We start from the raw sequence: 14,506 nt of genomic DNA on the forward strand, positions 1-14,506 counted from the left end.
CACCAAATTAAATATGATTCTGAAACATAGAAACTAAGCGAGGAAATACAAACACATAGGACAAAGTTATTTTTGGACAAATGTCCCTGAAAAAACCCAATGCAGGAAAACAGATGCAGTAGTTCAGAGGGTTTATTATTATTAAGCAGTAATAAAATCTGAGTACATCTATGGATGCCTAACTTGCAATCCAAACAACAATAAAATCTAGCAGAGATATTCCCTAAGCAAGCCCCACACTCATGTTGACTACACTCACGTTCCTGCACTTGCCCGTTCCTGCACTCACGCGTTCCTGCACTTGCGAGTTCCTGCACTCGCGCGTCCCTGCACTCGCGAGTTCCTACTCTGGGAATAACTAAGCCTCTTGCTATTGCCTCTTCGGATCTGGAAATCTTCCTGTGGATCAATGTCCATGCCCCTCTACTGCAAAGGATGTCTTCGATCAAAATTTCCGCTTGAGAACTTCTCACTTCAGAAATTCGATCTCTTGATCTCTCGTTGTATTTTCCAATGACCCTCAAGTCCCTTCTTATATCTTCCTGTTGGACAACCAACGGCCTAGATTAATTCTTAATCAAAGGCTAAGATCATTTTGACTTGATCTCCGTCTTTATCTAGAAGATTCACCCACAATTAGATTAATACCGATTAATATTTTAATTTTCCTAAGTTTAGACTTAGGAACTTCATTAAAAATATTAATTATTTTAATATAATCATCTCTATGTGGAATTTCCTAAAATGGTTTCGAGGTTCTTTGGAATGCATGTGCCCAAGCCTCCCTCCAAAATTTGAGGCTTCAATATCTCTTAAAGCCAGAAGAAGTGCGAAGTAGAAGAAGAAGGGCAAGGAAGTGTGAGTTGGGTGGAATCTAAGGAGAAAACAAAACGAAATTTTGGTACCCCTCTCTCTTTGTTTCGTGCCCTAGTTTGGGAGATCGAAGTCTTCCAAGTTTTGCTGATGCCGGAAGCTACCTGATGTCAGAAGTTGCCTGATGCTAGAAGCTATTACATAGTTGAAGTTGTTGGAAGAGAGGTCGAAGATCTGGGAGGCTGACTTGGTGTGGAGGGAAGGTTTGGTATTTGTCTAAGGTGAAGAGTCTCAAAGAATTTTATTGAAAGGAAGAGAATTTTGACCGGGTTTTCCCCTCGAGAGGGGTTTTTCCCTGGCATTGTGCCTATATCTAGTGTCCATTGTTTTATGTGCTTTTGCTTTGGTAATTGCTTGATGAACTAAAGAAAGAAGATATAAATAAAACTTAATAAGAAATCAAGAACATCACAAGTAATTATCAAATATAAGAAAATCTTTCTGCGTTTCTAATTTTCTAACAGGTTTCCCATTAAGATACTAAGCAGGGCTTGTTGCACCAAAGGAATCCCTAACATTGGAGAGAAGGAGGCCCTATTTGACAGATGGAGACTCATGGAAACCACTTTATGGCACCCTAGTTGGATCTTGGGACCCCACAAGAGATATTGAGGTGGATTTGAGGGCCAACCCTCAAATTTTGGATCTTCCAAGCATCTACACCTTCTTGGCACCTCATCACCCTTGGACATGGAATTTGGAGCATTTATGATGGATGACATCAGCATTTTAGAGGCTACGACTCACACGTGTGGGAAAATTAGGCATAATTTAATGTTAGCTAATGGGTTGGCTTGTAACCCAAGGTCAATTAGCAATCAAACTTGTTTTAGGGGCTTTGTAAATCATAATTAGGTGACCTAATCCTCATATAAATAGAGGATAGGCTCATCTCATTTGATCATCATCACTGTGACTATTTCAGCCCTATCAAACTTGTTTTAGGGGCTTTGTAAATCATAATTAGGTGACCTAATCCTCATATAAATAGAGGATAGGCTCATCTCATTTGATCATCATCACTGTGACTATTTCAGCCCTCTCAGAAAATTCGGCCTATCTGAATTGTGACTTGTATCTTGTGAAGATGTCATCTATGGTGGATTTTTGCTAATAGAGCTATTCTTTGGCTTTGGAGATGTCAATTTGGAGCAATAAAGGACTTATTCACGCATTCTATTTTGTACAGATCCTATCTTGTAAAACTTAGGAAAATTATAGTGGAGAACCTTCCTTTGAAGTTGTCTTGGAGATTGTAAAAGAGATAGGAGGATCTTCTATGGTCAGCAGTGGACAACCTTAGTCATCACCCTATAGAAGGATCTTCTAAGGTCAATAGTGGACAACCTTAGTCATCTTCCTATATCCATTCATTACCTTTTCAAGGGACACCTCGTTGATCCCATATGCCCAATGAAAAGACCCTAGCCTCTAGTCCTCCGATCACATTTCATATTTTAAAACTCTTTCAAAACCATTTTACTGGATTTACTCTGCATATCACCTTGAGCTTCATTGCTTTAAGTCCTAGAAATCTTAACCTGAGGAGACCCCCCATGAGCTGGAGGAGAACCAGCCTGAAGTGAGAAGAGAGTTGGTGAGGTGACAGTGCCCCCCTCAGTTTCACTTGGATCACACTTGAGCTTTTGGACTTTATCTCAAGTGGTGCAAGTTCATGTGATAACAGTGCATAGTTGCTCTTGCACCCATTTTTCATATCATTTTGTGTGTGGGGGGCGGGGGGTGGTGGGGGGCGTATTTTACACCTATTTGTTTTCGTTTGACTATCATTGCTGGCTGTAACCACTAGTCCCTTGACCTATTTGTTCTTTAGTGGACATAATAAAATCTCAATTTCAATTTCTCAAACAGTTTATTCAAAAGATCTTAAGGATGCCCATGCCAAAGGAGTTTCCTCTCCCTATCATGGAGTAAAGTGTTATTGTCAATCAGAATACAGAATTCTATGCAAATTTAGCTAATCAGAACTCCATAAAAATGAATATCCCTTCCACAAAGAAGCCCAATACATTTCTTACAAAATAAAAGCATGGGATTCTTTTTTTATTATAAAAGAGTTCAAATATAACGTCTATAGCTACTAAAGAAGAATGTATGTATAATTGTACAAGAACCTGTTCTGCAGGCCAGTTATAGACCATTGACATCATTTCCCCCTTATCAGCACTGCTAAAATACATTCCTCTCGGCCGTCTATACAAACCACTGTAGTTTTGACAGACGAGACCAACAGTAGGTGTGTATATTATTTGCGCATACTCCTCAATATTATCAATTAAAACCTGCATAGCTTCCATCAAGCCAAAATCAGTAAAGTTATTCATTGACTTACAAACAACAAAAGATAAAGTGGCTTGCGGACACAGTTTTCTGTACTGACAAGAATTGTTCCCTAAAATTAGAATGATGATTCTATAAATCAACAGGAAACAAGATTAAATACATTCAAGCTCAAACCGCTTTACATATCACAGAAATAACTTATACATCATGTGACTAGATATTTCTAATGGAACAGGATCATCAAGAGGTTTATTCCTCCAGACAGATTGCCGTCGAATGAACACTATATGCCAATATTCCTGGAAAAAACATCTTAAATCATACATTTAGATAGAAAAAAAGTGCAGGCTCTCTCTATCTCTCAGAAATTTTTCCTTAAAACAAGTTACCTTATAATACAAAGTCTCATTCCTATCATGCAATCTGTTCAGAATTCTCCACTTAGCTAAAGCAGTACTGTCAGATGGTCCATCTTTAGCATGTTCTTCCAATCTTTTAAGATCAACCTCTGCCCAAACAAAAAAGGTTTAAACACCCAACGTTAAATTCCCACTCATTCAAATCATTTGTGATATCTGAAGCTAGAAATTATGGTTGAAAAATAAAAGGTTCCAATCCATCCAAATTAATAAACAATAGAAGCTTTTTCATTATCCATATATGTTCCTTCTGCAGTCACACCGATACATTGTCTCTTGTGTCATCACCACAAACATATATTTCAGTAAAGGCCCTTCAAGAATGAAAATATCCACTAATGACCAGAATATGCCAATTGGATCTAATAAGTATTAATAGAAAAACAAAGTGTGCCTAGAGCATCTCCTCCCTGAAAGAAAATGGGAAAATGACACCGTAACAAATAAAACTGGCATTAAACCTTGTTACCCCTCAAAATGCATGTCATTTTGAGGTCGCTTTTCAGAATGCAAAGTGTGAAGGATCAGGCCTAGAGGGCTACCAATCACCATTTTGCAAATCTTCCTCAACAGTCAAGGCACTATTCAAGTTAGTTTTCTCTTAGAGAAAGGTGGCACTTCAGCCATTAATGTGCTTGCTTTAGAACAGAAATTCAGAGCCATTGTGGGCACCCTTCTGGCATTTGTTTTTCAGTGGTCTGTTTCATAGCAAAGGACCTCTGTTTTGAAGGGCTAACTAATAGGAAGATCTCGAAATTGATTTCAGGAACATACAGAGATCATCATTTTTTCCTTGAGGCTAACTGTTGCATCAAAGCCAAAAACCTTTCCTGTTGATGTCTGCAAGGACCTGAGATGAAGAAGTTATGCACTTAGTGGATTTACCTCATCTGTCTGGACTCTGGAAAGGCCAGGATAATCATTGCTATGACAGGCTGCAGCTCTTTGCAGTTTCACTTTGCATAAGTTAAATGCTATAGTATTCATAAAATGAGGACATTAGTTCTGGCCTTGTATCCTGTTGCTGCAAAATTTAGCAGGATCGGTAAAAGGCATCATTGGGCAAGGGGCCAGACCTTATGGCAACAATGAGGAAGGGTTGCCACTGTCACCTCGGGAACCTTTCTCCAGCTCGTTAGTGGGATTTCAACCACAAAGGAGGCTTACCTATATGTTATAGCATCATTCAGCAATCTTGTAGACCTGATGCTCTTTTATGGCCTTGGGCAGTCCCTTTACCCATGCAGACTTGACTTTATACTAAAAACTATATTTCAAATTCAATACGCGACTCTGCCCACACAAAAACACGTACATACGCGGGTCCCAAAACACTATACCCGCGTATAGATTTTTAAATATGAAAAAATAAAATAAAATGCTATTTTTCAGGCAGGGTTTACGGGTTTTACCGAGAGCCCACCTACAAGATCCCGTGGCCTAACTGAAATAACCAATTTGAGGTGGTATATATACACCCCTTGGGTAGGCCTAATTCATGAGATAAGAGAGATATCGACACTATACTCGATTTCCCTCGGATCAAGTCTGTTTTTCCCGTGCCTCCTGTGTTAGTTTCTGTAGCATCGGATGTGTTCTAGCCACGAAATTTGGTGGAGAGGCTAGAATACATGGGATATTCAAAACCCAGAAATCATCTTTGGAAATTCCACCTAGAGATGGCTTAATTAGATCATTAACCAGTTTTTAAATATTTCCTAAGTTTAAACTTAGGGAATATGGTTAATTAATCAAAGTTAATTAAGTCAACGTGTGAATCATCTAGAAACTCAAACAGATCGACTCCAAGATGATCTTAGCCATTGATTAAGTTTTAATCTTGGTTGTTGATGCTCCAACAGTGGATTATAAGAGGAAGACGATGGGCACTTGGAGAAGACACTTTTGTAGTTTGATTTTCTTGGCAGATCGATTTCCAGAGAGCAGCAGTTGTTGCTAGAGAGCCAAAGATCGTAGCAGGGCCAATGAGGGGCAGAGAAAATGATTCGGAGGATGCTTTCTAGATCCGGAGAGGCAACAACAAGGGGCAGAGTTATTCTCAGTGAGGCAGTGCAGAGGACTGCGCAATTGCTTCAGAAGCAATTCAATTTTGCTAGAGAGAAATTCGTTTTCAATTCCAGAGGCCGGGCAGAGGGTCCAGGGTGTCCAAGAAGTGATTTCCTCAGCAAAGACAAGCATAACGACTTCATCAGAGGCAGTTCAAAAGGCTAGACACCATAGGGTCTACGCAACAGTGCAGAGGCTGATGCAGAGGGTCCAGGAGGACGAGTTTTCTGAAGAGGAGTTGTGTCGGGATAGCTTGTAGATGAAAGATAGTTTCCCTTAAATAATTTTGGCCAGATTTACTTCTTGTTTGGGTTCCCAGTTGGGCATCCATAGATTGTACTCAGATTTCATTGTTGCATAATAATAAAAACCCTAACTGTTGCATGGTTTTCCCACATTGGGTTTTTCCGGGGCACTTTTGTCCACAAATAACGGTATCAATTTTTATTTGTGTGCTGGCATTTCTAGTTTCCAACACTATTATTTTCGCAGTTTTTTTTTGTGAAGGTTGCAGTGTGATTTATTTGATATTTATAGTAGCAGATAAATTGTTAAAATAATTACCAATTAGAAAAATAAATTCCAATTGCTGCAATATGATTCCAGTCTTGAAATTTTCACATGGTATCTCTTGAAATTTTCACATGGTATCAGAGCGTAAGTGATGTGAAAAATCGGTGACCCAATTCTCTACTACAACAACTAATTAAATTTCTCCTACTCGTTAATTTCTTGTGGATGAAGGGTAATGTCCCTTAAATAATTTTGGCCAAATTTACTTCTTGTTTGGATTGCTAGTTGGGCATCCATAGATTGTATTCAGATTTCACTGTTGCATAATAATAAAAACCCTAACTGTTGCACCGGTTTTCCCACATTGGGTTTTTCTGGGCACTTTTGTCCACAAATAATGGTATCAATTTTTATGTGTGTGTACTAGCATTTCTCAATTTCCAACACTATTATTTTCGCAGTTTTTATTTGTGAAGGTTGCAGTGTGATTTATTTGATATTTGTCGTAGCAGAGAAATTGTTAAAATAATTACCAATTAGAAAAATAAATTCCAACTACTGCAATATGATTCTAGTCTTGAAATTTTCACATGGTATCTCTTGAAATTTTCACATGGTATCAGAGCGTAAGTGATGTGAAAAATCGGTGACCCGATTCTCTACTACAGCAACTGATTAAATTTCTCCTACTCGTTAATTTATGAATCAAGTTATTTACAATGTTACACAGTAAATATCGAAATAAAATTTATTGCAACCTTCACAACATAAAATACTGTGGAAACTAAATACTGCACCAGAGAGAAATAAACACACACAAATACATCATTGTTTTTTAACAAACATCCCCGGAAAAACCCAACTTGGGAAAACCAGTGCAGCAACTGAGGGTTTTAATTATTATGCAGTAGTAATTTGAGTACAAATATTTAGATGCCCAAACTGGCAATCAGATACAGAGAATAAACTGGCAAAGAGGTAGTGAGAAATATTCTCACACTGTCACTAACGATCCGACTCTGATCTAGGCTCTGGATGGCTACCCTCACACTACCTTTGCGTAGTCTCTGCGTGGGCTCACACTACCTCTACGTCACAGCTTCTAGGAGCTGCATCAACCTTCTAGCTGATCGATTTGCTGGCTGGATTTTGACTCTCTGGCCCTCCAGTCTCAAACCCCGGCTTCCGGCACGAGATCTCCACTACTCCCAGCAAAATTACGGACTCCCTCTGAAGAACTGCGTTACCTCTCTGAACCTCTCATTGTAGTCTTTGCCTTGCACTCTCCGGAACTGGAAAAATCCCCTCCGATCTACTATCGTTGCCTCTCACTGCAAGAAGATCACTCGATCTCTCTCCGGCAACTCAGCGCTGCTACTCTTGAGAAATTTGATCTCTAGATCTCACTATCTCTGTGTGTCCTCCAAATGCCCATCAAGCTCCTTCTTATAATCTCTCATTGAAGCACCAACGGCCAAAATTAAAACATAATCAAAGGCTAAGATTAATTAGGAGTTGATCCTCGTCTTCTTCTAGAAGATACGCACCAGATTTAATTAATACCCTTAATTAATCACATTTCCTAAGTTTAGACTTAGGAATACATTAAAAATGATTAATTATTTTAATTAAACCATCTCTAGGTGGAATTTTCCCAAACGATTTTTGGGTCTTGGAGAATGCATTTGTCTTAGCCTCCTGCAAAATCTCGAGGCTAGAGCACATTTGATGCTACAAAAATCAACACTCCCTCTTAGCGAGGAATGTACTCTAGTATTGCAACCCTCTGAAACATCACTCTGTCTCTGCACCATCTGCTGTCGCGTTGTTGATGTCTGGTTCTGCTGCCCATCAACTACTGCGCAACTCTCATTGCTGCATTTGTGCTGTTGCTAACACTGCATCTACACTGCAACCTTCTCCAACTGCTGTTGCTGCAACTGCAACAACTGCAACGGAAAAGCATCCAAAATACTGAACCAATTGTGGTATGATGCATCTGTCACCCGAGTTCTAATTGTTTCTAGACTCTACGCCGTCACTGAAGCCTCTATGTTGCTGTTGGCTCCGCTCTGTGCCATCTGCACTGCCGTCAACTCTACTCTGCGCTGCTCAATCTTTGACTGCTACTAACTACTACATCTGTCACTCTAGCACCTGATTGCACCAACTGCCACTAATCCATCCCGCTATTGTGTGCTATGGGATCCTGTAGCAGGATATTGATTCATGAGGTGGATTTCCTCAAGAATCATGCCCATCTTGTAGCTCTCTAGGGCTACAGTTCCAGATCACCCCACCTCACCCCTGGAGGCATCTCGTCGATCATGGCAAATTCTTCCTCCAATCTGGAGGACAACCTGTCAATCTCAGTGGATGCAACCTATTGATCCTACTTCTCCTCTTTGTCATTCTTTCTGAGAGGACATTGAGTAATATAGTGGCCAAGCTCACCACATCTGAAGCACTTGATCTTGGAAATGTCCCTCTTCCTCCTGCGCCGCCCCTTAGATGTGAGGGCCACGTCTTGCTCCTCCTTTACTTGCCTCGTCCCATTGTTGTTGCTAGCACCACTAATGGTGCTCTTCACCACATCTTGCCTCATCTCGATTCTCCTCCTGCTGTAGATCATCCCACACACGTTCCCAATTTGGTAGTTTTCTTCTTCCCAAGATACTCTGGACGAAAACTTGCCATTCTTCAGAAACGTTGTTCAGCGCTAATCGTCCAAACTCTGTAGGCTGAGGCGCTGACCCTATTGAAACTAGTTGGTCCTGGACATCGTGAAGCCTAGTAAGGAATGGATCTACACACTCCCCTTTCTGCATCCTCGTGCAACTCAGCTTCTCCTCAAGATACATCTTTCGTTGCTTGAAATATCTTTCATACATCGTAGCTAGTGCTTCCCACATCTGTCGGGCAGTATCTTTGCCAACTATGTGAGATAACACATGATCTCGAATCCCATCGAGAATCAACCTCTTAGCTTTCGCCATCTCCTTGTATTTCTTAAGCGGATCTGCATTTGCGAGTACAACTACCACACTATCAACATAAGTTTTGAGATCATGCTCATCTAGAAGGCAGGAAATTCTAGCCTTCCAGATCACATAGTTGGAGGCTTCGTCCAACCGATCTTGATCTCTCAACCCAGCTGATGCCATCTCTCTGAAAAATATGTCGAACTCCTCCTCTTCTCCTCTGCGCAGTTGTTGCCCAGCTATTCACACTCCCTTCTGGAGTGAGAAATCCTGCACACAGCGACTACTGCTCTGCTGGGAAAATTCGAACCTCTTGGCTAGAAGTCCCCTGAGGAAAAAATTCCATCAGTGTGTGCTCTCCTCTCCTTCTGATGCTATTTTGCTAACAACAACTGCAAAAAGATTGCGTCCCAGCTGAAGAACTGCTCTGCGTGGAAACTGTTGCGCTGCTCCCTCTGCCTCTACGAATCTTCGATCCGGAAAATTTACTCTTTGCTGACTCACTCAAAGAAGTAATTTTCCACGAAAATTAGACCTTCTAGCCAATGGACTATGCAGTCACTCTGGGGTTTCGAAATGCTGCCTACGCAGTGCTTTCGAACTCCCTCTTTCACCTACAACTGAGTTTTTCTCTGCTTCACATGTGCTCCAATACCATGTGAAAAATCGGTGACCCAATTCCCTATTGCAACTACTGATTAAATTTCTCCTACACGTTAACTTTTGAATCAAGTTATTCACAATGTTACACAGTAAACATCGAAATAAAATCTACTACAGCCTTCACAACATAAAATACTGCGGAAACCAAAAACTGCAAAACACAGAAATAAACACACACAAATACACCGTTGTTTTTAACAAACATCCCCGGAAAAACCCAACTTGGGAAAACCGGTGCAACAGCTGACGGTTTTAATTATTATGCAGTAGTAATTTGAGTACAAATCTTTAGATGCCCAAATTGGCAATCTGATACAGAGAATAAACTGGCAAAGAGGTAGTGAGAAATATTCTCACACTGTCATTGGCGATCCAACTCTGATCCAGGCTCTGGATGGATAGCCCCACGCTGCCTCTGCGTCACAACTTCTAGGAGCTACGTCACCTTTCCAGCGGATCTATTTGTTGGTTGGAACTTGACTCTCTGGCCCTCTGGTCTCACACCCCAACATTCGGCACTAGATCTCGACTGCTCCCAGCAAAATTACGGACTCCCTCTGAAGCATTGAGTTGCCTCTGCGTGGCACTGTGCTACCTCTCTGAACCTCTCTTTGCCTTCTCTGCCTTGCACTCTCTGGAACTAGAAAAATCCCCTCTGATCTACTATCCCTGCCCCTCACTGCAAGAAGATCACTCGATCTCTCCCCGACAACTCAACGTTGCTACTCTTGAGAAATTCGATCTCTAGATCTCATTATCTCAGTGTGTCCTCCAAGTGCCCATAAAACTCCTTATAATCTCTCGTTGGGGTTCCAACGACCAAGATTAAAACATAATCAAAGGCCAAGATTAATAGGAGTTGATCCTCGTCTTCTTCTAGAAGATTCACACCAGATTTAATTAATACCCTTTAATTAATCACATTTCCTAAGTTTAGACTTAGGAATACATTAAAAATGGTTAATTATTTTAATTAAACCATCTCTAGGTGGAATTTTCGCAAACAATTTATGGGTCTTGGAGAATGCATGTGTCTTAGTCTCTCTACAAAATCTCAGGGCTAGAGCACATCTGATGGTACAGAAATCAACAAGTGATCCATTAGGAAGCTCAGAAGCGGAGAATGGAATCTCGCTGCTCAGTGGGAGTAGCAGGCTGAAATTCTTAAGGCAGCGCAGTGATCAGACAGGCACACTGAATTGTTGGGCTAGCAGTTCGATTTTCAGTTGCAGGGATGCTATCATGTCCCTTCCAGAAAGAATTTGTAACAAGTTTTGTTTCTACAATATTTTGTATAATTTTGCTAAGGAAAAGGACCCAAGGAATTTCGTCTTAGGAACTTAGGAGAAATACGGCCAAATTATTTTGCTAGTGGAAGGTGGGGGCCACCCACGTGGAAAAGCGTATTGGCCAATTCGAATTGCCTTGGAGGGAATTCGTATAGCTATTGGAGTGGCCCACATGAGGCAAAGGTAGGCCCACGAAGTCATAAGGAGGAAGAGCTCCTCACTTGGGGGATCCTTCATTCTTGCATATCGAAAATCGCTTGACTGATTGCTCGAGCTGCTTAGCCGAGCCAACTTGTTGTTCAGCCACGAATCTCTCAAGCGAGAGATTCAACCTTACCTTCGGGGGACTATAAGTGCCACCCTTGGAAGGTAGTTTCATAGCATCTTGAGGAGCACCTGAGAGTATTCACAGCTAGTCTATTCAGTCATCATCTAGCAGCGCATATTTCTAGGCCAGCATATAGGGAACACACATTTGAGGATAGAGCTTCATTGGGCCAGCCATTAGCCGAAGGAACCAAGAGATTCGAAGGACATCATTAGGTCAACACTTGGGAGGAGTTTTGGAGCGAGTGTAGCAAATAGGCAGTTCGAATTCCAGGCTTGGAGGACAGCGCAGAGGACCAGTCTAGGCATCACGTGGGTCTTGAGGGAAAAAGCCACAGCACCAGAATCACAGTTGGGAAGGAAGGAAATTCATAGGAGGACTCATCCCAGTGATTTGGGGTAGTTTTTGGGAGATTTCCCAGCTTCATTCAGGCAAACCGAGTTTACCAGTTGCAACAGAGGTTGGGCTCCTTGGGATCGAATTTCAGAAGTTTGAACCAGACCAAACCCTTCCTGGGTTTTGGTGGGTTTTCGCTGAAGATCTGGGAGCTGTAGTTTTATAATTTTCCGAGCACAAGAAGCAGTGATTCCAGCCTTTTGGTTCCAGCAGATCGCTGAGTTTCTCAGCAGCGCAGATCAATTTTGGTGCAACAGTTGGGCAGCCTTCAGATCAGCATTTGCTCACTTGGGTTTTGTAACGCTTATCCTTAGAGACAAGCCCAGATGCACCATTCCATTTACCATCGTATTTTTGCTTGAAGATTTAATAAAATGGCTTATCAGTTCTCTATTTCCAGTGTTTTCATGAGTGCCTGACGTGTCTTTCGTATTTCTGATTGTTGAATTGTTTTCTTCCCTTGTTTATCACTTAATTTCCTGTTTATGAACATTACAGTGTTATTAAAGCCTAGGTCTTGGCTCAACTATGGGGAGTTTCTCCTATGAGAGAAGGGGACCAACAGAATATTACATACAAGAGGAAGAGGTACCAAAGCAGAGAAAGAGAAATGTAGATCACTCCAGACACAAAGGATAGGGGGAAGGCAGTAGTAGCAGAGGAAGATATGGGAGAGCCCAAGAGCAGGGAGGAGATGGCTTTTGATAGCCTCTTGTAGGCTTTGAATGATCTAGCAAAGGGGTCGAAGTAGATGCTAGAGGAGAATAAAATGTAGAACCGAGAGAGAACCACCTGTAGGGGATTCTTATTTGGGGAAACTTGTAGGGCCTCTCAACAATCCGATCACCCTTCACTTGTAGCACCACCTCCATCAGCGAGTGGGCCAACCCGAGCCACACTGCCCTCTTTCGTGCTTGTGGCATAGGTCGAACCAGCAAGGACTGAAGACACTTCACAGATGGGAGAACACTTTAGAGAATGGTAGTCCATTGGTGCAGACTTCAGGGAAGCACTCTCTTTCAGAGATTTCTACAAGCTCAAGCAAAATGAGAAGAACAAGGGTTATGGAGGACAGGGCACGCAAAGCTATGAGTTGTAAAGGACAATAGGGAGGATGTACTTCCCTACATTTGATGGCACTGCCAAGTGCACTGCTTAGACCTGGGTTGAGAAGATGGACACGTATTTCCAGCTTAATCGGATGACAAAGCTGGAAGCCATCAAGTTGGCCACCCTGGGGCATGCCAATGTGGTTTCATATGAGAATTTCACTAGGAGGGTGGTGGAATGCTTTGACCAGAGGGATCTGAAGGCTCATTTCAGGGAGCTCGCCAAACAGACAACCCAAAGCAGTACATCTCAGAGTTTCTGTGAGTTTCAGTGATGGTGTCGGACCTATCAAATGCTCGGAGGGTATACACCTTCATAGAGGGCTTACTTGAGCCCCTGCATGGACTGGTGAAGTCACGCAGACCCTCCACACTGCAGGAAGCAGTTATTTGCACTAGAGATTTGCAGGGGGGCATCCCCAAGTGTCATGTCCCTTCTCAAACACATTAGTGACAAGGTGCTGCTACACAATTTTGCACATTTTTTTACTAAGGGCCCCACACTTTCGACTTAGGGACTTAGGAGCCAAATTGACTTTATTTAGCTGCTAGTGGAATGTGGGGGCCACCCACATAGCCATTCGATATGCTTGGAGGGAAAATCGAATGGGTGGATGGAGGGGCCCACATGAGGCTAAGGGGGCCCAAGGAGTTATAAAGAGAGATCAGCTCTCATTTTGTTTCCATCTTTGACATTTGCAAACAAACACACATTTGTTCACTTTGTTGTTTAGCGAATCTACCCGCTGTTTAGCCACAAGTCTCTCACGCGGGAGATTCAACCTCTACTTCGGGGGAGCATCCGTGCCTGCCTTAGGGAGGTTGTTCTACAGGAGCTTTCAGGAGTTCCGAGGCAATAACACACATCAACACCAACGCAGAGGAAGGGAGTGCGTATTTCTGGGCAGCTAGGAATCACGCAGAGGGAGTTTGAGACCAACAGGGATCCAACAACTTGCCGAGAGGCAAGGGAGCTAAGATAGCAGTGTTGGACAATCATTTTCACTGGAGCTTTCAGCCAGCATTCCAGCAATTTGCATTTCTGGGCTGAGAGACAGTGCAGAGGCCACACAGCAAAATTTCGTGGTTCTTGGAGAGCAGCTAGGTCGGGCCAAGAGTTCATTCGGGGAGTTAGGAGTTGGATAGCAAGGGTAAACACAGCATTTTGGAGGTGTATTTGCAGCCAGTTTCCAGCAGGTCAAATTTGGCAGCCATAGCTGGGGTGAGGCTCCAAGCGGGTCGAAAAACTAAAGTCACAACCAGCTAAGGAGCCCTAGTTTTAGACATCAGGGGCCTGAGGAGGAGATTGAGCATGAGGCAAAGGACACGCGGGTGTGTGACGAGCACATTGGTATACCCAGTGTAGCATAGGAGTCACCATTGTTGGAGACCTCTTTGATAGCACCAATTGACACCTTAGGGGAGAGAGAAGAGCATACACCCATAGGGTCATCCATTGATGAAGTGCCAGGAGACACAAACATGTCCACCGTTGAGAAGGTGATATCCCTTGTTGAGGTATCCGGGGTCGTGACAGAGTTTTCAGGTGATAGTAGCGCACGAC

The 14,506-nt window shown here is 42.3% G+C and overlaps 1 protein-coding gene across 2 annotated transcripts in view; it reads right to left on the reverse strand.

Moving 5' to 3' along the window:
• Positions 1–14,506, reverse strand: part of LOC149239248 (NAD-dependent malic enzyme, mitochondrial-like) — a 525,613-nt gene that overhangs the window by 396,627 nt on the left and 114,480 nt on the right. For both annotated transcript variants that reach the window (XM_089373361.1, XM_089373362.1), the window contains exons 3-4: positions 3,567–3,685; positions 3,009–3,176 (exon numbers count right to left, since the gene is read on the reverse strand). In XM_089373361.1, coding sequence (XP_089229487.1) covers positions 3,009–3,176; positions 3,567–3,685 — 287 coding nt within the window. The remainder of the gene's footprint in view (positions 1–3,008; positions 3,177–3,566; positions 3,686–14,506) is intronic.

The sequence above is a fragment of the Pinus tabuliformis genome, chromosome 8 (assembly GCF_031772625.1).
Source record: "Pinus tabuliformis cultivar Carrire ecotype Pingquan chromosome 8, CPIR1, whole genome shotgun sequence".
Classification (NCBI taxonomy): Eukaryota; Viridiplantae; Streptophyta; class Pinopsida; order Pinales; family Pinaceae; genus Pinus; species Pinus tabuliformis.